Genomic DNA, 23,716 nt, shown 5'->3' with positions numbered 1-23,716 from the left:
TTTGCCTTTTGCAACCTGGGCAGTTATTGCCATTACACTATTCAGTAACAAAACACATTCACAGTTATCTAGTTTGTGTTTCAGACACACCTACAGTTCACTGACAAAAAAAACCCCAAAAAAACAAACAAACATCAGCACATATATATATAAATTTGAAGCTTTGTTTACTAATTACAAAGATAGTTGTATTTACATTTTAAAAAATTACTCCTTTGTGCAAAATATACATTTTTAATGGTAGCTTTTATTATTACAAGTATAATTTCATTGATATAAGACCTTGACCTATGACATTTATGGCCATGACCGACAAGCTTCCTGACCTAGATCTATGAGTACAATGACTCTGATGAATTTAAGTCTTGACGCTGCCACCGAACTTCATACTTTTACAAAAATCTATTAACCATATAAATTGACTCTTGCATAGTATAATTTCAGTCAAGGATACTGTTTAGTTGTAGCGTTTATGAGAGACTTATAATGTTGTCGGAGGGTGTATGCTGCCATTTTGGGCTGACGCTGTCGTGTGAATACTCCTTTTCTGTTTCCAACTACTCTTGTTGTACCTGATGGAAAAAACCGAGTAAGACACTACTGGAATAGGCTAGACAACAAAATAAAATTAACCATCACTAAACATATTACCAAACAGCCACATGCAACTTTATTACAATATATATCTGTCAGGAACTGGGTTTGGCATAATAATGAGACTAAATGTGATTTACTTCAGCTAAACGTATTTGATTTACTAAGTTAACAGTAATCTAAGATTATGAGTTAACTCAAATTTAACGTAGATGTATAGTCTTGTTTACTGATAAGCTATTGTAGAAACAGAAGTACCTTGAATCGTCATGAAATCTGCAAAATTCCAGACCATTTCTCCAACAAGGAACTCAGATCGTAATTTGTTGAAAATCTTGAAATGTTCCTCCAACACTTCAACTTGATAATCTTCAGTGAAAGCCACATCTGGATCCTGGAACACAAATTGTCTGTTATTATTGGTGAAATTGCGAGTATGACATTTTTATTAACCTGATGCTGTCAAAGATCTACAAACATGGTCTTTCTGATACCCCTGTCAGTAAAATGGAACAGCCCAATTCAACAATAACAGGAAAGATTAGATCACTTAATGGTGATGAAGGAGCTTGGCAAAAACTCTGCTTCATTGATTTCAATCTGTCTTTCGGACTGACAAGTCAACTTGGTTACAAAATGCATACCCCCTGTCAGTAAAACGGAACAATCTCCACCACACAGGACAAGAAAAATTAAATTACATAATGGTGATAGAGGGGGGTTCAGAGGCAAAAAATCTGCTTCATTTATTTCAATCAGTCTTTTGCACTGACAAGTCACAGTTGGTTAAAAGATGCACCAAAATGTTGAGATACTGAAAATTTCCAATTGTGTTTGGTAGAAAATTCTATGACATTTGCAACTATGGCAAACAATAAAATGCAATGTACTGGGCTTCATATAATTCATAATAATATTACTTGCACACAGGACATTTCAAGAAATATCTTTGAAGACAAAGGCTGGTCTCAAAATATGAAAAGATAAATTGTAGCTTTAATAGAACTACGTTTAACAGACCACAATAGTACTACTCCAGAATAAAAGGGACGAGTTTTGTTCCACAGATCCAGTACGCCCAAGAGATCATGTGATGGCGGTACAAACAAACCCATGTATACAAAAGCATACGGAAATATACATACCGGTATTTATGTGCGTGTTTGTGCACACGGGTTCTTGTACCATGGTCCATTCAAATTCTGGGTTTGACCCATTAGTTGAGAATTGAGCAATGAGTGATCCTCATTAAAATGTTTGGTTGAGGTAAATGAAAAATCTTCTGCCCTAAAGGCTACAATTTCAAATGTTCAAGAGAATGACTGCTTACCAAGTGTATTCCAACAATGCTACCAGCACCATACTCAGTCTGTATGATTGGTTTGTTGCGTTTCTTAAACCACTGTCTCAGATTGTATTCCAGTTGAAGCTGTATGACTTCTGTATGGCCAGTGTCAGAGTACCATCCATAATAGCTGTTCAGACATACCACATCAACAAACTGTGTCTGTAAATATGGGAAGATGATGAGTACAGGTCAATTCATACAGTTTCATAACCATCATTAGCATTGGAATAAACACTGAATTTTCCTTTGCAAAACTTCTGACACAGTTGGAAAAATGTGAGCGTTGAAATGAAAATCAATACTGACAATGATAGCACCAATGATTCAAAGTTTGAGAAATCTCAAGCTCCCAGGGACAGAAAATGTTACCGTACAATCATGGGTTTAAAGGTCGAAGGTCAGTGATCACTACTTCCTTTATTCACAGTTTTCAATCATTTTCTTACCACAAGTCTTGGTATGCAAAGTAAAATTTACAGTATGAATTTTAAATATACACAGCAACTTGAAAATACCTAAGAAGTTTGAAAATATAATTGTAATTGGCTTGTGGAAATCTAAATATCCAATACCTATGCAGCAATGGCTAAGATGTAATTTTGGATTCCTGTTGATACTTACAACATGATCTACATCATAACCATGGTTACAGACAAAGGTCACTGGTCTTGAGCTGGGATCAATAGACCTGGTGTGGGAGATCACAGATCTGGAAAGACAGAATGACAAACAAAAGAATTCAGGATAGCTGTCAGGAAGTCCAAAGTTTATCAAATAAAGTCTTCAAAGTTCAAACAATCACATGCATGAAATAATCCAGGGAAATAATATGATCAAAGGCTGCTGATATCATAGTATTAAATATTAGGAAAATTTTTTTTAAACTTAAAATTGTCCATTTCTAAAATAAAGTTTGAACACATCCTGTTATGAAACTTCCTAATCTGCAAAGCATTCATTTCCCGATCATTTCAAGTTAGACATGAAAGGCACATCAGATTTCAGAACACACTATATTCACCACTGGTGGCGCTATAACTTTACATCTTTCCAGCATGATGCTTGTTCAGGGTTGCTTATAATAGTAATGACTTCAGTCTGTGTAGAAATGTGAGTCAAAACCAACCTAGCCAAACAGAAATCCTGTTACAGACATCTTCATAGTTTAGAACATGTCAACAACAAATAATACAGTAAAGTGAATGTGTGTAAAATTTGGACTTTGAACCCACAGCTTAGCGTTTATGGATCTTACTTGAAATAGGCCTCTGCATGGGGGGAATTGGAGGCTGGTTCATTGGCAACTGACCACATGATAACTGATGGTCTGTTTTTATCTCTTCTTACTAATTCCTCCATCACTTCAAGATGATGTGTCAGCGACTTGTTACTGAAATTCTCCGAGCTGAATGCAAAGAAAAAACACAATGTAAAAACTGATCCAATGTTTGCCAACACATGAAGAGACCTGTTTTTCATAGTAACAATCAAAACAAAAAAATCTTGTCCCAGAAGTTGTCGCACATTCAAGACATTTAATATTGGTACATTCTTCAGTTAATTTTTAATCAGATTAATTATCTTATTTCAGTTGAGGTCCCTGCCCTGTTCCCTCACTGCGCCACAGAAAGGGTCAAGTCAAACTGTCAAAAACCTACACTGAAGAAATTGATGTTGAAGATCAAGTGGGGTGAAACAGTTAGACCAACTGCTCTTGATTAAAATAGCATGTACATCAACAGTAAAACCCTAAACTTTTTAATCAAGAGTTGTGAAAATGCAAAATCGTTCTTTTTCATGTACCGTCAAGAAAAAAGATAAAGTCACCATGCAAATTCTCTTTCAGTATGCATAGTACATCATATTTACAGGATTTCAATACCAAATTGGCACCATTTTATAAATTGACTCAGTGAAAAAAAATGTATTTTGATTTTCACAAGAAACAGATGGTGAAAAATTGAAGTCTATATACATTTAAAAGTGACTTGAAACAAGCTTTCTGTCAGGCTGTCCTCTGAAGCATTTCACCTTAACATTGCCACAACTCTGTGCAATCAAGCCAAACAATGGCCAAACAGATTTCAATACTCACTCTGTAATTCCCACTCCAGGACATTCATCAATGACAACAATTCCATGTCTATCCGCCATATCCATGATTTCATCAGCATACGGATAGTGACTGGTGCGGAAGCAATTGGCACCCAACCATTTCAGCAGATTGAAGTCTTTAGCAATCAATGGCAGATCAACTCCTTTCCCTCTGAACTGCAATCAATCAATCAATCAATCAATCAATCAATCAATATTGGCACCCAACCATTTCAGCAGATTGAAGTCTTTAGCAATCAATGGCAGATCAACTCCTTTCCCTCTGAACTGCAATCAATCAATCAATCAATCAATCAATCAATATTGGCACCCAACCATTTCAGCAGATTGAAGTCTTTAGCAATCAATGGCAGATCAACTCCTTTCCCTCTGAACTGCAATCAATCAATCAATAAACAAACATAGTATATTTAGTCTTTTCAATAACATATTTCCCATCACAGATCTCAAGACAAAGTTGCTTTTCTTTTTGGGATTACTCTGAGAATGCTGGCACAATATTAGGATGGTTGGCTCTTTAACATTTACAACCTAAGATATTCCCAATCACCAAGTTGGGGCTAGAGTCATGGATAGGGTTCAAGTAAGTGTTTGGTGAGTGCCTGGGTCCTGCTCAAGATTCGTAAGTGTATTTAACTCTTTGAGCAATGTTTTACCTGTTTTTATCAATTTTTCTGTAATTTTCTTGAAAATTTTGGACAAAATGGATATGTTTTTATTGGCTACAGGTTTTGCTCAAAGTGTGGGAAAAAAATTTGACAATTGTCTGGATCTAAAAAAAGTTGTTTGGATTATAATTTATTAAGTTTACAAAAATTGTAATGGGCACTCCAAGGGTTAAGTCTACATTAAATCCTTTCACCACCAAGGTCTGGCACAAAGCCATTGTTATAAATGGTGATTGTGTACCCTTTTTGAAGAGAATTGGGACGTAAAATAAATATCACTGGACAATATTGAAACCCAACTGTCATCGTACCTCACGTACAAAATCTGATTATAGCTTAGGTGAGTCTATAAATGGAGAATGGGGTGTAAGAACCAGGAGCATTCGTGAAGTCAGTCATTCTTACATCTGAGTCTTCATGTTTTCCAACTCCCTGACAGTAGAATGGTTTACCATTGATCAAGAATTCAGTGTTTGTAGTCTTTACAGTTCGTATGCCTACAGGTAGGCGATATACATCACTGCTACTTCCAGATGTGACCTCAACCTGTGAAAAAATAGGAAAAAAGTTTGTAACTCCCGGTAAGCCTTGAAAAATCTTTTGTCATTTGGGAACAAACTTTGACTAAAGAATATTGATAGAAATACTTTGTCAGCTTGCTGGCATCCGTATTGTGTGCTTGTTAAATATAGTATCATATACACACACAGCTAACACTCTTGGCACAGAGTAGATTTGGAGTATACAGTATGTATTAATCATAATAGGCACACACAATTAGAGTAAAAATAGCCTGCTATCTACTGCGTTTGTCGTTTCAGAAACACTGGTCACATATAATGTAACGGTAACAAGTCCTCTGCCCTTGATATATGTAATATAAAGTTATATTCTTTTTATTTTGTTTTTGTTGTTTGTTTTTTAACAACAGAACTACAGCTATGTACAAAAGACGCCAGCTATCAAAAGCCAAAATCTCTCAATGTGTAACACAGCTAATTATCTTGATTAGCTTCTGTCAGTGTCACGCTTTGGGTCAACAGGTTGTCATGGAAATCATCAGCTGGTACTTGATACTTCACTGCTATTGCTTGGTCATTGGCTTTTTGACATTGTCTAAAAATCTATGGTGAAAACTGTTCCCTTACCTTTAGTGTGTAGAGATATGCTGAATCATTGCTCATTGTGTATGGCCACCAGAAATGTGCCTTGGATACTGACAACTGATCTTGAAGACCTTTCTTACTGGATACAGTCTTACCATCTCTGTCAAGAAGATCAACTTGACAGATCACATCATTTCCATCTGCATCACCACCAACTTTGATGTTATAATTAACAAGACCTAATCCAATCAAATAAGAAATAATTTCACTTCATAACAACAGCAACATTTATACACTTTTAATCATATCAATTGTACTGGATTGAAAAAATCTTTTCAAAATATGAATTTTTCTGCTGATTAGTTCATATTGTAAGTACAATTAAACAGATCTGAAAAACCTTGACTTCAGTCTAAGGTAATTATATCATTATCAATGATGAAGATGATAAGATCCTAATTATGGGTGACAAGGCAGGGTAAATTTATGTCTTTCCACACCAAATCCAATTGGGTATTTTAAATTGTCCTGAATGAGTTCTCGTTTTGTCTTTCTCATGTTTTTACCATCTGAGATACACATTTGTAAATACCGTGAAAATATGGTTATCACAGAATACTTGGCACAAGTATACAATGGCATCATGACAGGTGTATCATCATTCTCAGAGCCTTCAAATATATTTGGAATTTTATCTTCTCAATAACTTGTTTCTTCACAAGGTATTCATACAAATAATGACCGTCCTTTTTAAGGTTATAATACAAATAATAACTTCCTTACAGTCAATTGAACTTTTGATCTCAACACGCTAGATTTTAGTCACTGAAATTTTCGGTTGCAGCACTACAACCTTCGTCAGCAGAATAACCCGATCTCAATGTCGTCATGACATTGAGATCCGCTTATTCTGCTGACGAAGGTTGTAGTGCTGCAACCGAAAATTTCAGTGACTAAAATCTAGCGTGTTGAGATCAAAGTTCAATTGACTGTAATTTTGCTACCAACACAGATGAATTTCCATGCAAATAATTACTTCCTTTTTAAGGTCATAACAATTTCAACTCCCGAGAAAAGCAAACAAATTTACAAGAGGGTATTAATTATGCATTGAGTGTAACAGTACTGTGTCTACCTGTACTTGCTGATATGTCAGTGATGACTGTGATGTCATCGATGTAAACTCTAGGTGTGGTGTAGAGTTTTACTGCTCTGTGAATTCCAGCATAGTTGAAGAAATCCATCTGTAAATCTTGCACAAAGTAACCAGCTGGATACCTGTGGTGAGAAACAGTTTGTCGGTGTACATGAAGTGACTGCGAACTTGATCAATGGTGATACATGAGCCATTTTCTTAATTGATCTTATGTGAAAATATGACTGATGTCTATAATATGTAACAAACCCTGACTGTGTAGAGGTAATCTGATTGTTTATCTTATATTTCCTTACAAAATGACATCACCCAATCAACCTTACGTTGTGGGTGGATCTACAAAGAGGAACAGTTACACCATGAATGTAGGGTCCATACCACTTGGCTTAAGCACCTTTGACATCACAATAATCAATATTTATGCAATTCCTAATAGAAAACACATATACCGGTATTTCATACTTTGTGGCCTTGGCCATAAATGTGACTTTCTCTTCAATTTGCAATGGATTTAAATAATAACGCAGCAAGATCTCATCCCAGTTTGACTGTTTGTTTCTTTCAAAACACTTATTTTCTGTCGACGTGACACCATATCCTAGCTGTTTCTGAAGGATTTCTAAGTAGTGTCCTACACTGTCAATTATGAGTAGTTACAGATACAATACAAATCACTGTTTATATCAAGCATAAAGAGAATACTTAGATCTTATTATTTGTTAGTACCTGTTCCTATCTGACTTATACTTGATAGTTCCAGGTGGCAGGGTGTGTGGTGTGAGAGTATTGTTGACTGCTGCAGTTATTCTGTTACTCTGACCATATACTAATTTATCGGTGACTTCAATTTCAAACGGAAGATGACCTCCATCATGTTCCATTATCTCTTCACCATTCAACCACTGTGGAGACAGTTCATAAAGTTTTATCAGTTTCAAACCATACACACGACCTAGAATGACTGTAACAATATTTGAGTTTTGCAAAGTTGATAAAGTCACACATTCTATCATATCACAATGCAAAAATATTCAGGAACTATAATTGTAAAATATTATATTCCCTAAGCGATAAATCACACCCAGCGAGGTATACCACGAGATTTGACCAGTTCACTCCATATATGCATCCGCTATCGCTCGTGCATATATGCCGTGAACTGGTCAAAATCTCATGGTATACTGTCGCTGGGTGTGATTTATTGCTATTACATCATAAATTCTAGAGTGGAATTTCAAAAACGGATTTTTGCTTACGCTGAGAGCTCGCACGTATGCCAGCCATGGTATATCACCAATATACCACGATTCTTTTCATGTCTCGACCAATCAGATTGCTGTATTTGTGCGTCAATATACTAGAATGATATAATCTCTAATATTACAATGTCTGGAGATTGGTTTCTTTGGACAAAATATTCATAGTCATGATGAACCTTGCTCTGAGAAATTGTTTGGCATTCATCCACAGGACTCCCTGACAAAAACAACACTTTGAAGAGAGTTTCATTTTCACAATTCATATCATAACTTATATATTATTTAAGTCTTGAGTATAATACAAAACAGCACTAATTGTGTTGGCAAGGAAGAGTATGGACTTACCACAATGGTATAGTAGTGAGCACTTTCAAATCGAAGGACAACTCTCTGTTTGAGGTTTTGCCAGGAATATGGAGGATAGAATTCCCTGTCATACCAAACCCAGCCTACAAAATCTCTGAGTGACTTGTCCTGGGTGATATCATTGTAACTGGATGGCACTGGCATGTCAATCACTCCACCTGACTGGCAGATAAAATTGGGAGAAAATAAATACTATGATTCATATTATAAGGTCATTCACAAATTACTGGGATTTACACCGACTACATCGTGAAGTGGAGGTATTGTCAGAGACGTGCTGTCTGAGATGCGTAGTGTCAAGGACAATTTAAGTATTTTAGGGTCATCAGAGTTCACATCAGATGTGCGAGTTGTTGTGTGCACTAAAACAAAGGATAACTGTGATATAGAAGGGAGAATATTTGACCAAATGAAAATTTGATGTGTGTTTCTATGACCAAAACTACCCTATTAAAATCCCTCCATGGCTTAACCTTTTTTGTATTTTTACAAACCACACATGCTTTTGCCAAATTTTACTTTGTTTATGAGTTACCCCTTCTCGACCAGCCAAACACAAATCCTGAAGAAGTACATCTCTGTGGAAACAGCATTTAGGGAGCTTTTTTACAATTGTCAGTAATCAAACGACACAAACCATCAGCTGAGACAATCACTGGGAATCCAGGTTGTTAGTTATTAATTTTAATAAAAAATAGGAAAATTATTGTTATTTATAATAATTTTAATACAAATATGAAAATTATCATTGTCATCATCATCATCATCATCTTACAGCAAAAATTCTAATTAAACAAGGTTTGCCAATCTTTACGTAAAATACTCTTCCCTATATCCACACTTTTCCCAGGGTGTGTATAGGGAAGAGTATGTGGGGAAGAGTACTTTACATAAGGGTTGACAAACCTTTGTTTGAATTTTTGCAGCATGATGATGATGATGATAATAATAATTTTCATATTTTTATTAAAATTAATAACTGCCTGGATTCCCCGTGGGACAATTTTAACAATATTGCAGCTTGCCTTTAAATTATTCCTTTCTTACTATTTACATTATTTTATCATGAAGTGGCACCTGGACAATAAGGTATTGGTTTCTAAAACCATAAAACCATCAGCTGCTTAGTTTCCCTTGTCATTTTTTATGCTTCCGCTTTTTTTTCACAAATTAATCTGTGTCTGATATTATGAAGTCTTGTCCTTTGGATGGATAACCACATATATTATATCAGTGTTTACCATTGGCTTCAAAAAGACATGATCAGATCTCTAGACTTGATAATGTTCTAGAATGATAATCCATGTTACCATATAAAGCTGTACCACTGATCATACACAGATTGTTAGTATTGCTGGGGAAATGTATGCCATCATGCACATTCAGAAAGTTTACTCAATCTTACATCATTTTCACATATGTTTCATGATAAGGAAGAACCGAGAGACTAATTAACTAGCTAGTCTCACTTCTCAAATCCTTTGACCATCAGACAATAATTTCTCATCATTTTTTACTGATACTCTTCTGCTTTTGTGTAAATCCATCTGTTTCTAAAAGTATGATGTTTCATCCGTTGATGATATCCGCATACAGCATTGTATGCCTTTCCCAAGATAGTTTGGTAACTCAAGACCTGACTAAGATACCCACATGATATTCTATGTGGCCATCTACAACTGTCCCACTTGCACTGATTATACAAAGATCAGTAATATAGGTTGGGCAATCTCTGCAATCTTGTACATTTGGAAGTTTACACCATATCAAAATAATATTCCTTTCTATCCATCAAAAACAAAAATCACTGTCTCTAACATTGCCTACACTGCACTACATCATGTTACATTACCAACAAGCGACAATTAAACTTCACTCTTGAAAACAATACTGTAGCACGTCACATTCTTGTCTCATCAGAGATGATCAAACACCTTTACAGCACCATTGTTTGTATCTTTTGGCAACTTTTTGATAGATGGTTTGAAATCAAATGCAACTGTTAGGTAATATGTAAAAATACTTATTAATGTGTGACCAAAGAATGTTGTTTAACTATGGTGACGAACAATACGATTTTATCTTATACAACTAAACAATATTCGAGTTGCAACTCAAATATGGCCACAACACATATGTGCGTGTAAGTGTGTGAATTTAATTGACTAGGTCAAGCACCATAGATTGGAATAATGATATTTTCAGAGACTAAATGGCTTAATAACAAGAACCTACCACAATTCCGTCAAAATTGGATGGTATATCTAGCTAAATGTTGCTTTTACTCAAAATGTACACATGATCTTTTGCATGGATGTAATTGTTAGATATTGAGACATTGACACTCCGATAAGGGCCAAAAATTTACAAGTGGATGTCATATACTACTGCTGATTTTCACTTTTATTCCTCAGTGCCCAAAAGCCAACGATAATAAAACTGATATTAATAGTAACTTTAATAGTCCAATTAAGATAATTGGAAAATTGTTTTACGCTCCACCAAACATTGACATGGAGACAAATTAACAACACACCAAACTGTCATAGCACTTATAAATGACTGCTAAAGACATTTAAAATGGCAATTCCGTCACTGCAGGTGGGTTGGCCACAAACGTGTTAATTACTTCCTCTAGCCTTACAATGCACAGAACAAATGCCTCACCAGCTGGGAAAAGGCATTCATGATTTTGAGTGCAGAGTGTGACATGGTATTTTTCCTTCCTTTCCCACAAATTTGCATGATATTCCAGATTCTTGCTCAGAAATGACGATAATTTGATGTGTCCCCATTCAAAGTATTCATATTTTCAAATTCCATACTACCTTACAACTCTGATATGTGCAAAAAAATTCTTATTGTATCTGAGTCATTATCAGTGAAACAACACTACACATCATCCTCAAACTATCAACTCCATTTGATTTCCCCCCCCCCCCCCCCCCCCCCCCATGTACAGGACTTTGTCGGATATAATTAGAGATTGAACACTTCTGTTTCATGGCGTAATGTGCTGCGTAAATATCCACATATTGTTACCGACAATCGGTATGCTTTTTGACCATGAATACACTTGAGGCAGTCAGACCGCCACGCCCCCTAAACTTTGAGCAAAGTTTGTCAGCAGGGATCTCACAACAATGGATTTCCCATTGGTGCTCAACTCGCCACGAAAAAAGGCCTTGTGATACAGAAATAAAATAAGTTCTTTTAGTTATCATTTTGATAAAAAATGCATAAATCCTGTGGGTGTAAATGAGATCTATCCTGTTTACTTCCAAGCACCATTGCCTGAGCACGATAAGCACAGAAGCACAGTCGTGTGCATGTAGGTGGAAACACGGCGGTAGCAGTGTGACTGTACCTCTATGATATGCAACTTGTAAGGAAAGCGTTTCCTGTCCAATATTCAAGTTAAGTTGAAATCGAACACCGACGGAGAAATGGGTCGTTCGTTTAAACGCCTCTAAATCTACAGCAATATCTGAAATTTCGCTCTGCTCTCGATTGCACTTGTTGAACTTACTTGTGACAAAGCTTGCTTGAACCACTGCTGTTCGAAGCCAGCATTGCGGTTACTCGAGTTGTCGGACCTAAAATTCCACATTCCGGATAAGTCTTTGGTTTCCCTTGATTCACTATCCCTCGGGTACAGCATCCCGCCATGAATGGTGCCATGGCAAACTTCCTGGAAATACAAAGTACAGACTAACATAAAACGGAAGAGGGTTTCCATGTTGACGAGTGACTGTGTTGGAATATACCGCCAGTTCATATATCACATGGATTGTGGGTAATGGATGTACCATTCGCCGCAGGAGGGGTCAGGGCTGTTGAGCCACGGTTTAATAGATCACAACAACAACGCTGAACACTTGTTACGTACACTGGGTCAGTTGTCCTTAGTGTCAGCGTCAACCGAAATGAAACTTTCGGCAATGATGGTGTTTCACTTTCAACTGGAAGCATACATTGGAGACATTTTCTCTCACATCATTATTTTTTCCTAACTTTTATCTGTTAAAATCACAATGGTATCAACCATTTATTTTGTTGACACAGTTGTTCACATCAAGTTGTTTACAAACAACTGACAACACAAGCGAACAATTTAATATGACGCAGATGTTTTTTATTTCTATCTCCTCTCCATACCACAATTTCACACAAAATAGTGAACAGATAGAGGGCATAAGACCAAAGTAATTATTAATAAATTTCTTTGTTTTGCATTCACTCAAAATTTCAAAGGTGGGTGGGGTTAAGATTCATTTACACACACAGAAAATCTTACACACATGTTTTTATTTACTTGAATGTTTCCATGAGTGACATACTGTTCAAGAATCAAAGCAGGAACTTTATTTTCACCTCTGTAATTTAACGTCATATAAGTATGCTTCAAGCATGCAGGCGTTTGAAGCACATTTTACAAAATTTCTAAAAAAGGTTTGAAGGCAAAAAAAATACAAAGCAGTGGAGTCCTATTCAAATACAATGTGTTTTTTCTGTACGAAACCTCAAAATGCCAACAGGCACAGGGACACAAAACAATTACCTCAGCCTAAACTTTATGAATGTACCAGTATAGAATCTTACTCTCTTAATAGCTTTTCTAGAGCCCTGCTTGCTTTCATACAATCATCACTTAACTCTGATTGTTTTGGCTCAGCCTCAAAAACTTGAAATTTTCATAATTTATAGAGGATGTAAGTAGTACTGTTAATCTTGTAAATTTATCAATTCTTTCAAAATATTCTGTTTACTAACGTCACTGAAATTTAATCACAGAAAACACATCCAGTAAAATGATAAAACTAAAAAATGTTGTAATATGCTCATATATTTTGTCTGGATGATATAAATTGTGCAGGAGACAACACATAGCATCAGGAGAAAAGCACATTAATTGCGTTTTTGGCTTTGATAACTGTACATCGTATCTTTAGGAAGTAGATAATGCCACTTTGTTATTGTCCATAAGCTAGCATGAAGCTTGCAAAAAAAGAGTTAGCGCCACAAGGTTTATTTGATCTGAATCTTGAAAGAATTTTCAAGCAAACAACCAAAAAGTAACATGGAAAATCAAATTGAGTTTGCATTGGTATGCATAAAAAAATAAAATAAAACCCTATCTCAAACAAGGAATATTCCAAGTTGCATTCATGCACAAAGCTTCTTTAAAAAATATTTATTGTCTGCTATGTTGAGAAGTAGAATTGATGATAGATAGGTAATGTTCCCTCAGTATGTACGCCGCCATCTTGGGTTGCCTTTGTCTTGTAAACACTCCCTTTCTGTTTCCAACCACTCTGTTAGTTCCTATGGTAACAAAATAAAAAATTCATGAGAAATTCTATCGTTGTAATACAGATTGTGATGAGTGAGATGACAAGGCAACTGATGAATTAAGTTCTCTTATGCTTTTTAAACCCTTTCATCTCCATGGTTTGTTTATAGGGAATTGGGGGTGGACAGATTAACATAGCCATAAGGAATATTCAACATGTCTCTATATCTCTATATATCATTCTCTCCTCTCTCTCTCTCTCTCTCTATATATATATATATATAAAAACAAATTACTTCAAGTACAAAATAATGGCATCTATCATATAGATATATAGATTTCATTACTTTGTACTTGAAGTAATTGTTTATTTCTTTATAACGCTCTGCTTTAGCATCAAGCACTGTAATTTCCCAGGAGGACATCTTACACTTCGATTATATATATATATATATATATATATATATATATATATATGATATATATATATATATATATATATATATAATATATATATATATATAATATATATATATATATATATATATATATATATATATATATATATATATATATATATATATTACAGTGTTGCCGCCAGGACGCGCCCTTGCGACAATGTCCCCCAAACGAGACCCGTTGTCCCGCATTCTTGCGTCCTGCGGGTCACCTCGGGCGCACTTTTGAGCCACTGTGTGACGGTGTCATCTGCAGGTAATATCTGACACTGACGGCGACCTCTGTTTTGCATGTTTCTTTTGAGGCTTCTCTTTACGCACTTTCAGAGCTAATTAAAACCGTGCACTTGATATTACAATTTGCTTTGATTTGTAGTCCAACAGAGCACTGATTGGAGGCAGATACCGCATACTGCTACAATTACTTCCGCAAAATTCAATCGTATTCGGCCACTTGACATTTTTTTGTGAAACAAATAAGTTGCAAAATTCAATCGTAGTCCGGCCACTTGACATTTTTTTGTGAAACAAATAAGTTGCAGAATGATACCAATTTGATTTACGACTGATGCATTTTCTTTTCGTTCGCTGAAAATTCCATTCTATTGCCATGCATCGACAGTTGAACGCCATTTCGGTCGGCAAGTTCAATATGGCAGGACATCAAAAGCGACTCGGAATTACATCATTTTTCACGAGTCCATCTCGGAGTTTGTCAACCGATCGCGATCGGGACGCGATCTGATTGTAACACATGACACAGTGCGATCCACCAGAGTCGAAGAAAAAGAAAACCACGGAACGAAAGTTTCAACAGAGTTGGAGGAAAAATGAAAAGTGTTCTAACTGGTTGGAATAAAAAGGTGGAAAGAAACATATACATTGCAAGATTTGTCGTGAAACTGGCAAGCAAAATATGTTTACTGAACAGTCTGGATGTGAAAAATTTCCGTATATCAACATTAGACCGCTATATGCGCGGTAGTGATCACTTGCAAGCAATTGAAGAAGTTGCCTTGCGTCGAAATTTCGACACCGCCGTCAATCGAGCTCTGTCAGAAAGCGATTAAGAGATTAATGCAGTCGGTTTATTGGTTGGCAAGGAGGACACTGCCACACGAAAATATGAATTACTTCTTGAAACCTGAAATTGCAAGGCGTTCAAACTGTGGATAAGTTGCGGATCGGACAGAATGCAAGTTACACCTCCCGACAAATTGCCCAAGAGATGCAGGATGCCATCGTAAAAGTGATTGCTAATGTTTATGTTGTCCCAAAATATACAAATGTCCCCAAAAATAGACAGTAGCGGGGACACAGTGTCCCTGGTTTAAAAATCCTGGCTGCAACACTGTATATATATATATATATATATATATATATATATATATATATATATATATATATATATATATATATATATATATATATATATATATATATATATATATATATATATATATATATATATATATATATATATATATATATATATATATATATATATATATATATTATCGTTTTCAATCCATAACTTAACCATTCCATTCCCATTCACAATAACCATTATCAATTAAACACATCCACAGGTCATATACCATGTAGATGCTACCAAAATCGGTCTAATGAATATTCATTTCAGTGCAGTATATACCGTATACCATACCTTGTGCAGTCATGAAATCTGCAAAATTCCAAACCATTTCCCCAACCAGGAATTCTTTTCTTAATTTGTCAAAAATTTTGAAATGTTCTTGCAGTACCTCGACTTGATAATCCTCTGAAAATGCCATATCTGGATTCTGTAGCATGGGAACCAAAACAGTATGAAAGAATAATTATGACAAGATAAAAGTCAGAGAAATATGAACATTTTGAACAATCCAGTCTACAATCGTAGTTATTTTTGGATGAACTTTCCATGAATTTTGTATATTTTTGGAAATATGATTTGAAAATAAAAAGGTTGTTTAAGTCTTTGTTGCTTTTTTCCAAAAATGTGATATCTCAAGACACAGGACAAAGTCGGCCATTTTTCATGAATTTTGTTTGATACGAGATACTACTTATATTGTTTGACATGTTAAAAGATACTGAATGAATGGGTGACCATGCATATATTTGATCCCTGTTTTAGACAGGATACACGAAAGCATCGCGAAAATGAATTAATGGTCATGACCATTAATTCATTTTTGCGATGGTTTCATTTGTCTAAAACCGGGGTCGAATATATACATGGTCACCCCATTCATTCAGTATCTTTTAACATGTCAAACATATTAGCGGTATCTCGTATCAAACAAAGGTCATGAAAAATGGCTGACTTTGTCCCTTTAAGAATGTTCCTGAGGGAGAGTTACAGAGTTAGAGTGATTTTCTGATAGACAGGTAGAATTTTGGTTTACTTGTAACTTTTACCTTGAAAACCTGTCCATAATACAGAATTGTCCTGACTTAAGAGGTATCGTTATGGACAGATTTCATTTTATTTCAATATCCCTGCCACATCAAACATTCTGATAAGATTTCATCTGAAACTTTTTTGCCACGATGAAAAAAATGGGAGAAGATCATGGCTTTTTTGCAGACATTTTCAGTCACTGCTGTTTGCTTGGGCAAAAATGGGTTGTACAGAGAGAGAAAAATGGGTTGTACAGAGAGAGAATAAATGGAAGAAATACAGAGAGAGCTTGGGCAAAAATGGGTTGTACAGAGAGAGAAAAATGGGTTGTACAGAGAGAGATTAAATGAAAGAAATAAAGGAAGAGAGAATAGAGCAATTGAAGAAGCAACAGATTACCAAGTGTATTCCAGCAATGCTACCAGCACCATACTCAGTCTGTATGATTGGTTTGTTGCGTTTCTTGAACCACTGTCTCAGATTGTATTCCAATTGTAGCTGTATGACTTCTGTATGGCCTGTGTCAGAGTACCATCCATAATAGCTGTTCAGACATATCACATCACAGAATTCAGTCTGGGCATGAAACAAATTGATGAAAAGAAGGCGCTGATCAATAAATGAAATTAAACCGGAAAATGTAAGATTGTTTAAAAAAAGTTATGCGGGAGACTGAAGAGATGGTTCTGACTTTCTGTCATACTCTCTGCTCAGTCATCCATTTTCCTCCATTCCACATGTACTGTTTGATGTTATAGATCTCATATTTTCATTGACTGACTTGAAATAGTGATCAGGTTCAAAAATATATTGAATGCTTATAGACTCGTTTCAAACATCTCTCATATATGTCCACTTCATATGCATTGACAGATTATTAAGCTTTCTTCATTTTAGATGCAGAGAAGTTATATTGCTACAAAGAAAGAAATAGCTGGGCCACTGAGCAGCATGGAATAGAAAGATTTATGATATCATGTTTCTGGGTGACTGCATGTTGTAGTACGGTAACTTAGTGAACTCACAGCTTCATCAAAAATTCTCTCAATGTCCATGCCACCATTGAATACAAACGTCACTGGTCTAGTCGGATCAAGCTGTTTTGTGTGGCTGATGACACTCCTGAGGAAAAAGGGAAAGAAGAGATTGTGAACTTACAGCAATATCAGAATCATAACCATGGTCACAGACAAAGGTCACCGGTCTTGAGCTGGGATCAACAGATCTGGTATGAGAGATCACTGATCTGGAGGAATGGAATAACATACCATGAAATTCACAGACGAAGCTTTACAGAGTGATAATCAAACAATGAAAAAAATAAAATTGAAACAGCTGTGATGTAACTTGCTAGGCTCAGTACAGCTAATACCATCACACATCATACTTGAGGAAAATTTTTACATGACATTTAGGAATTAATTAAAGACAGAATAATATATCTCATAAAGATCAATCTTTAAAATGAAGTTTGGTGAAATAGGCAAACTAGACTGATTTAAACTCACTTGAAGTAGTGTCTAGCCTGAGGGAATTCAGAGGCTGGTTCATTGGCAACTGACCACATGATAACTGATGGTCTGTTTTTATCTCTTCTCACTAATTCCTCCATCACTTCAAGATGATGTGTCAGCGACTTGTTACTGAAATTCTCCAGGCTGTGGATAAATTGAGAAAATTGTTAAAAGAATATAATTACTTTCATTTACTATTGCCATGGATCTTGTCCTCTCAATCACTGATCCAGATTTATTTCAGATGCTATGTAATTTTCAGTTAAGGTGGAAGATTCACCCTAATAGAACATCACTAATAAGGGAAACCATTTTTGATTATCTATCACCATTTGGGTTCTAGGAAACAAGAAAATATTCTCTCTTCAGTATGTTGAGTATTATTTTAAAGTATTACCATAATTAGCTTTGCAGACACAAGCATTACTGTGTACAATATGCAAATTCAGTTGTCAACAATAACATACGTGATATGATGGACATATATTTTACATTAACAAGTTGAACACTAAACATTTCATGATGATTTCAGAATAGAATCGAAAAAAGAGACTATGTTTTACAAACGGAACAAGAACAATGGGAAATGCATCAAACATTCTTGTTTATGAAACTTTGAAGACCGTCTAATAATGTTTATCCCTGCAGTGCAGACAACCATTCCTATGGAACATTAACAGAATCCAACACTCACTGTGTAATCCCTACTCCAGGACATTCGTCAATGACAACAATTCCATGTCTATCTGCCATATCCATGATTTCATCAGCATACGGATAGTGACTGGTGCGGAAGCAATTGGCACCGAGCCATTTCAGCAGATTGAAGTCTTTAGCAATCAATGGCAGATCAACTCCTTTCCCTCTGAACTGAAAGTAAATCAATCAATCAATCAATATTGGCACCCACCATTTCAGCAGATTGAAGTCTTTAGCAATCAATGGCAGATCAACTCCTTTCCCTCTGAACTGCAATCAATCAATCAATCAATCAATCAATCAATATTGGCACCCAACCATTTCAGCAGATTGAAGTCTTTAGCAATCAATGGCAGATCAACTCCTTTCCCTCTGAACTGCAATCAATCAATCAATCAATCAATCAATCATTGGCACCCAACCATTTCAGCAGATTGAAGTCTTCAGCAATCAATGGCAGATCAACTCCTTTCCCTCTGAACTGCAATCAATCAATCAATCAATCAATCAATATTGGCACCCAACCATTTCAGCAGATTGAAGTCTTTAGCAATCAATGGCAGATCAACTCCTTTCCCTCTGAACTGCAATCAATCAATCAATCAATCAATCAATATTGGCACCCAACCATTTCAGCAGATTGAAGTCTTCAGCAATCAATGGCAGATCAACTCCTTTCCCTCTGAACTGCAATCAATCAATCATCAATCAATATTGGCACCCAACCATTTCAGCAGATTGAAGTCTTTAGCAATCAATGGCAGATCAACTCCTTTCCCTCTGAACTGCAATCAATCAATCAATCAATCAATCAATCAATCAATCAATATTGGCACCGAGCCATTTCAGCAGATTGAAGTCTTTAGCAATCAATGGCAGATCAACTCCTTTCCCTCTGAACTGAAAGTAAATTCATTAATTTCAGTTGGTCACAATCAGTCTTCGATTGAATGTGGTTTTGTATGTGATTTCTTGACTAAAAGTGACAGTAGTTAAATATTGAAATTTGCTTATTCTAAACAATCTGTGAAATACAACACAGTTGTGTGTGAGTGTTCAACATAATATTAACAATGAAAAAAGGTCACATGGAGAATGATAACAAGACAATTAACTATGTCTCTGTCTAAAAAAATGACTTTTCAGCTTTTATAATCATCGGCAGTGTTACCCTTCTCAATGAAAATTAAATTTATTTTCATTTACATCTGAATCTTCATGTTTGGCCACGCCATGACAGTAGAATGGTTTATCATTAATCAGAATCTGTGTGTTTGTAGTCTTCACAGTTCGTATGCCAACTGGTAGGCGATATAAATCACTGCTACCTCCGGATGAGATTGACACCTGTTGGAGAATTAATCAGAGAAAACAATAAAATATTTGATCTTTCCTGTGAACACCTGGAATTGTAATGTTTGATGCAGAAATGATAAAATAGTCACATCTGTCAGATATAACTAGGCTGTCTGTAAGTTGGCATAAAACATTTGATGGATTTGAAGCAGATTTGGATGAAAGGCATGAAAAGAAGAGATTTGGATAAACTGGAAATGGAACATTATCAACAGACCAGGAGTTGAAAGTTGTCAAATATGATTGTTAATTACTAAAAAGACAAAACAGCTTGTGATCAGAAAGGCAGGCCAGTTTGTAAATGAGTTAATGAAGAGGTGATCAAAATGTATATCCCTATGAGCTAAAATAAAGGGAGATTATGCATTTTAAAAAAGTTTTTGACAATGGCAAAGCATAAAAGTATGTTGCTAATTACTCAGAATTACATTGGTATATGTTGACTTTGATATGTTTGACCTCGCCTAAAGTTATCAGAGCATTTCTTACCTTGAGTGTGTAGAGATATGCTGAATCATTACTCATTGTGTATGGCCACCAGAAATGTGCCTTGGAAACTGACAACTGATCTTGAAGACCTTTCTTACTGGATACAGTCTTACCATCTTTGTCAAGAAGATCAACTTGACAGATCACATCATTTCCATCAACATCACCACCGACTTTGATGTTATAATTGACTAAACCTAGTAAGATAATACGAGAGCAAATGTTGATCACCTTAATAATGAGATGCATGATCCAGATGCAGTATCTTCTCTTCAATAAATATTGTAAAAAATTTAGATATCAGAAAACAGTAATTACTTTACCTAGCAATTTAACATATTAAAATTATAGGACTTAAAATAGTGTGATTTTCCTAAATTGACATCATTTTTGGTGTCTTATTATAATTACTTTCAAGAGTAAAAGGGGACTTGTCTGGCATACACCCAAGGTATTATCATTTTTTGACATACTCTTTTTTATTGCAATCAAGTCATTTGTAACAGTGAGCATCACACATATACTTCTTTGGGTCAAATGTTGATGTGTCAATTCGAACTTTTAGTTCTGTTTTGCTGAAAATTAAGTACTATTTTCCTCATGAAACAAAGATAAAAAATGCAATTAACTACATAATACTTCTGACAGAATGAAACTGACATTTACAAATGTAAATAACACCAGGAAATAAAACTGTTGGTAAGGAACTACTCGGTTCAATAATTTACCAAAGTGATCACATTTGATTTAAATAATAAACGCCTACCTGTACTTGCTGATATGTCAGAGATGACTGTGATGTCATCGATGTAAACTCTAGGTGTGGTGTAGAGTTTTACTGCTCTGTGAATTCCAGCATAGTTGAAGAAATCCATCTGTAAATCTTGCACAAAGTAACCAGCTGGATACCTGAAAGACAAAAACATTTCACAAGTAAGATTTTAAAACAGAGCAATCACAGAAATAGAAACTGACTGGTTGACACTGGCTTAGCAACATGAGTTTTCATTTCTTTGGACAATAAAAGGCACACTGACAGACTATAAAAAATAACACATACAAGATTCAAAAGTTATTTATTTTGCTATGTATTGAAGTGAGTTCAACCATTGATTCATTTCCTTACACACGTAAATAAAAGCAAAGCTTTACACGCATATTTCACTGCTCTCGAAAGGGCTTGATTATACTTATACCATTCTCAAGAGGGCGCTGATTGCAAGGGAGAGTTTTCCTGGTCTGTATGCACTAACAGATTGTGAACAATGATGTAAACCTCCAGCAATCAAAATGGACCTCAGTTAGTATTATGACTCGTGACTCGGCTTTACTTTTCTTTTTTTAAGTCTATCGCTTATATTAAACCTATACCCTTTTATCTATCTTTCATTTCAAATGACTTACAGGTTTGTTACTTGGAACTGATTGAAATTATAAATATTTAAATATGTGTGTATACTTGTCTGTATTTGTCTTGTACTCTATAGTTCCAGGTGGCAGGGTGTGTGGTGTGAGAGTATTGTTGACAGCTGCAGTTATTCTGTTACTCTGACCATACACTAAGTTATCAGTCACTTCAATTTCAAACGGAAGATGACCTCCATCATGTTCCATTATCTCTTCACCATTCAACCACTGTGAATTAACATAAGATCAGACATTCAGGCATTCCTGGTGATAGAAGAAAGATGGCTATACTCCCAGAGTGGTTTTAAAAATGCTTTGCCAAAGTTTGCCTTTTGATATCATATTTTGAAAAGATTTATGATGATATAGTTACTGCCACAAAAGTAGGAATACATTGCAGCACTTTTTAAGGACATTTAAAACTAATATACTTAAAAAAAGTTTACTGTATATTAACTCTCACTGATAAATAGGGAAGTTCTTTGTATTACAAACATAGTAAATGAAAATTATTCTTCTCTTTAAAAATTTCAATATTCTAAAACTTACCACGATGGTATAGTAGTGAGCACTTTGAAATCGAAGGACGACTCTCTGTTTGAGGTTTTGCCAGGAATATGGAGGATAGAATTCCCTGTCATACCAAACCCAGCCTACAAAATCTCTGAGTGACTTGTCCTGGGTGATATCATTGTAACTGGATGGCACCGGCATGTCAATCACTCCACCTGACTGGTTGGATGTGACAAATGAGAATGAGATATTATGGGAAGAGCGTGAAATTTTGACAGGTTGTTTGAGTTGAGAGAGAGAGAGAGAGAGAGAGAGAGAGAGAGAGAGAGAGAGAGGGAGAGAGAGAGAGACAGAGAGAGAGAGACAGAGAGACGAGAGACAGGGGGGGGGCGGGTTATTACCTAATTTCCGAAAATTGTAGTTCTTACGTAATGAAGCAATAATGTGAAAGGAGAAAAAGTATTTTCCTCAATTTTTTTCGTACAAGAAATACTGATACACTAACTATATTAATGTAGCATTGATAAGTTGGATCTCTTCACGGAAAAAAATAGTTTCAAAGTTTAAACATCGACATGGAGTTCAGAAAACTTTGAAAGTTCGAAGTTCAACTCACTCGGAATAAAGACTGTTTGAACCATTGTTCCTCGAATCCAGCGTTTCGATTTCTTGATTTGTCAGCTCTGAAATTCCACACTCCGCTCAGATCCTTGGTCTCCCTTGTCTCGGTATCCCTTGGATACAACATCCCGTCCTGAATGGCGCACCCGCATCCTCGGAAGAGGAGGACACTGAGGACAAATGCATGGAGCACCATAACTTTCTGAGTTCCCATAGCTTAGTGCGCCAACTAGCGACCAGACTCATAAAAGTGACTGCTCTTCCTTAGGAGGGGGTGGCCGGTTACGTTTTTAAGGGGAAATTAAAGAATTAAAATTATTGGGGTTTTAAGAATTTTTATGACTTTGAGA

General features: G+C 35.7%; 2 protein-coding genes across 4 annotated transcripts; both read right to left on the bottom strand.

The window, feature by feature from the left end:
* Positions 1-227: 227 nt before the first annotated feature.
* LOC139145695 (beta-glucuronidase-like) lies at positions 228-12,404 on the bottom strand. Its single transcript, XM_070717001.1, has 12 exons — positions 12,142-12,404; positions 8,592-8,774; positions 7,714-7,889; positions 6,967-7,109; positions 5,874-6,070; positions 5,131-5,271; positions 4,038-4,213; positions 3,198-3,347; positions 2,564-2,651; positions 1,925-2,101; positions 853-988; positions 228-572 (listed from the first exon to the last, which is right to left on the bottom strand). The coding sequence occupies exons 1-12, from the start codon at positions 12,388-12,390 to the stop codon at positions 445-447; spliced, it is 1,944 nt and encodes a 647-aa protein (XP_070573102.1). The 5' UTR covers positions 12,391-12,404; the 3' UTR covers positions 228-444.
* A 501-nt stretch (positions 12,405-12,905) lies between these two features.
* On the bottom strand, positions 12,906-23,652 carry LOC139145694 (beta-glucuronidase-like). Of its 3 annotated transcripts, none has more exons than XM_070716998.1 (12): positions 23,362-23,652; positions 22,782-22,964; positions 22,285-22,460; positions 21,592-21,734; positions 20,826-21,022; positions 20,187-20,327; positions 18,976-19,151; positions 18,276-18,425; positions 17,793-17,889; positions 17,167-17,343; positions 16,030-16,165; positions 12,906-13,937 (listed from the first exon to the last, which is right to left on the bottom strand). In XM_070716998.1, the coding sequence occupies exons 1-12, from the start codon at positions 23,578-23,580 to the stop codon at positions 13,807-13,809; spliced, it is 1,926 nt and encodes a 641-aa protein (XP_070573099.1). In that variant the 5' UTR covers positions 23,581-23,652; the 3' UTR covers positions 12,906-13,806. The 3 variants fall into 3 exon arrangements, with proteins under 3 accessions (XP_070573099.1, XP_070573100.1, XP_070573101.1); XM_070716999.1 differs by lacking the exon at positions 17,793-17,889 and adding an exon at positions 17,926-18,013 and having other exon boundaries at positions 23,362-23,586; XM_070717000.1 differs by lacking the exon at positions 22,782-22,964 and having other exon boundaries at positions 23,362-23,586.
* Between the last annotated feature and the right edge of the window lie 64 nt (positions 23,653-23,716).

The sequence above is a fragment of the Ptychodera flava genome, chromosome 12 (assembly GCF_041260155.1).
Source record: "Ptychodera flava strain L36383 chromosome 12, AS_Pfla_20210202, whole genome shotgun sequence".
Taxonomy (NCBI): Eukaryota; Metazoa; Hemichordata; class Enteropneusta; family Ptychoderidae; genus Ptychodera; species Ptychodera flava.
This window is presented reverse-complemented; position numbering and strand designations above follow the sequence as displayed.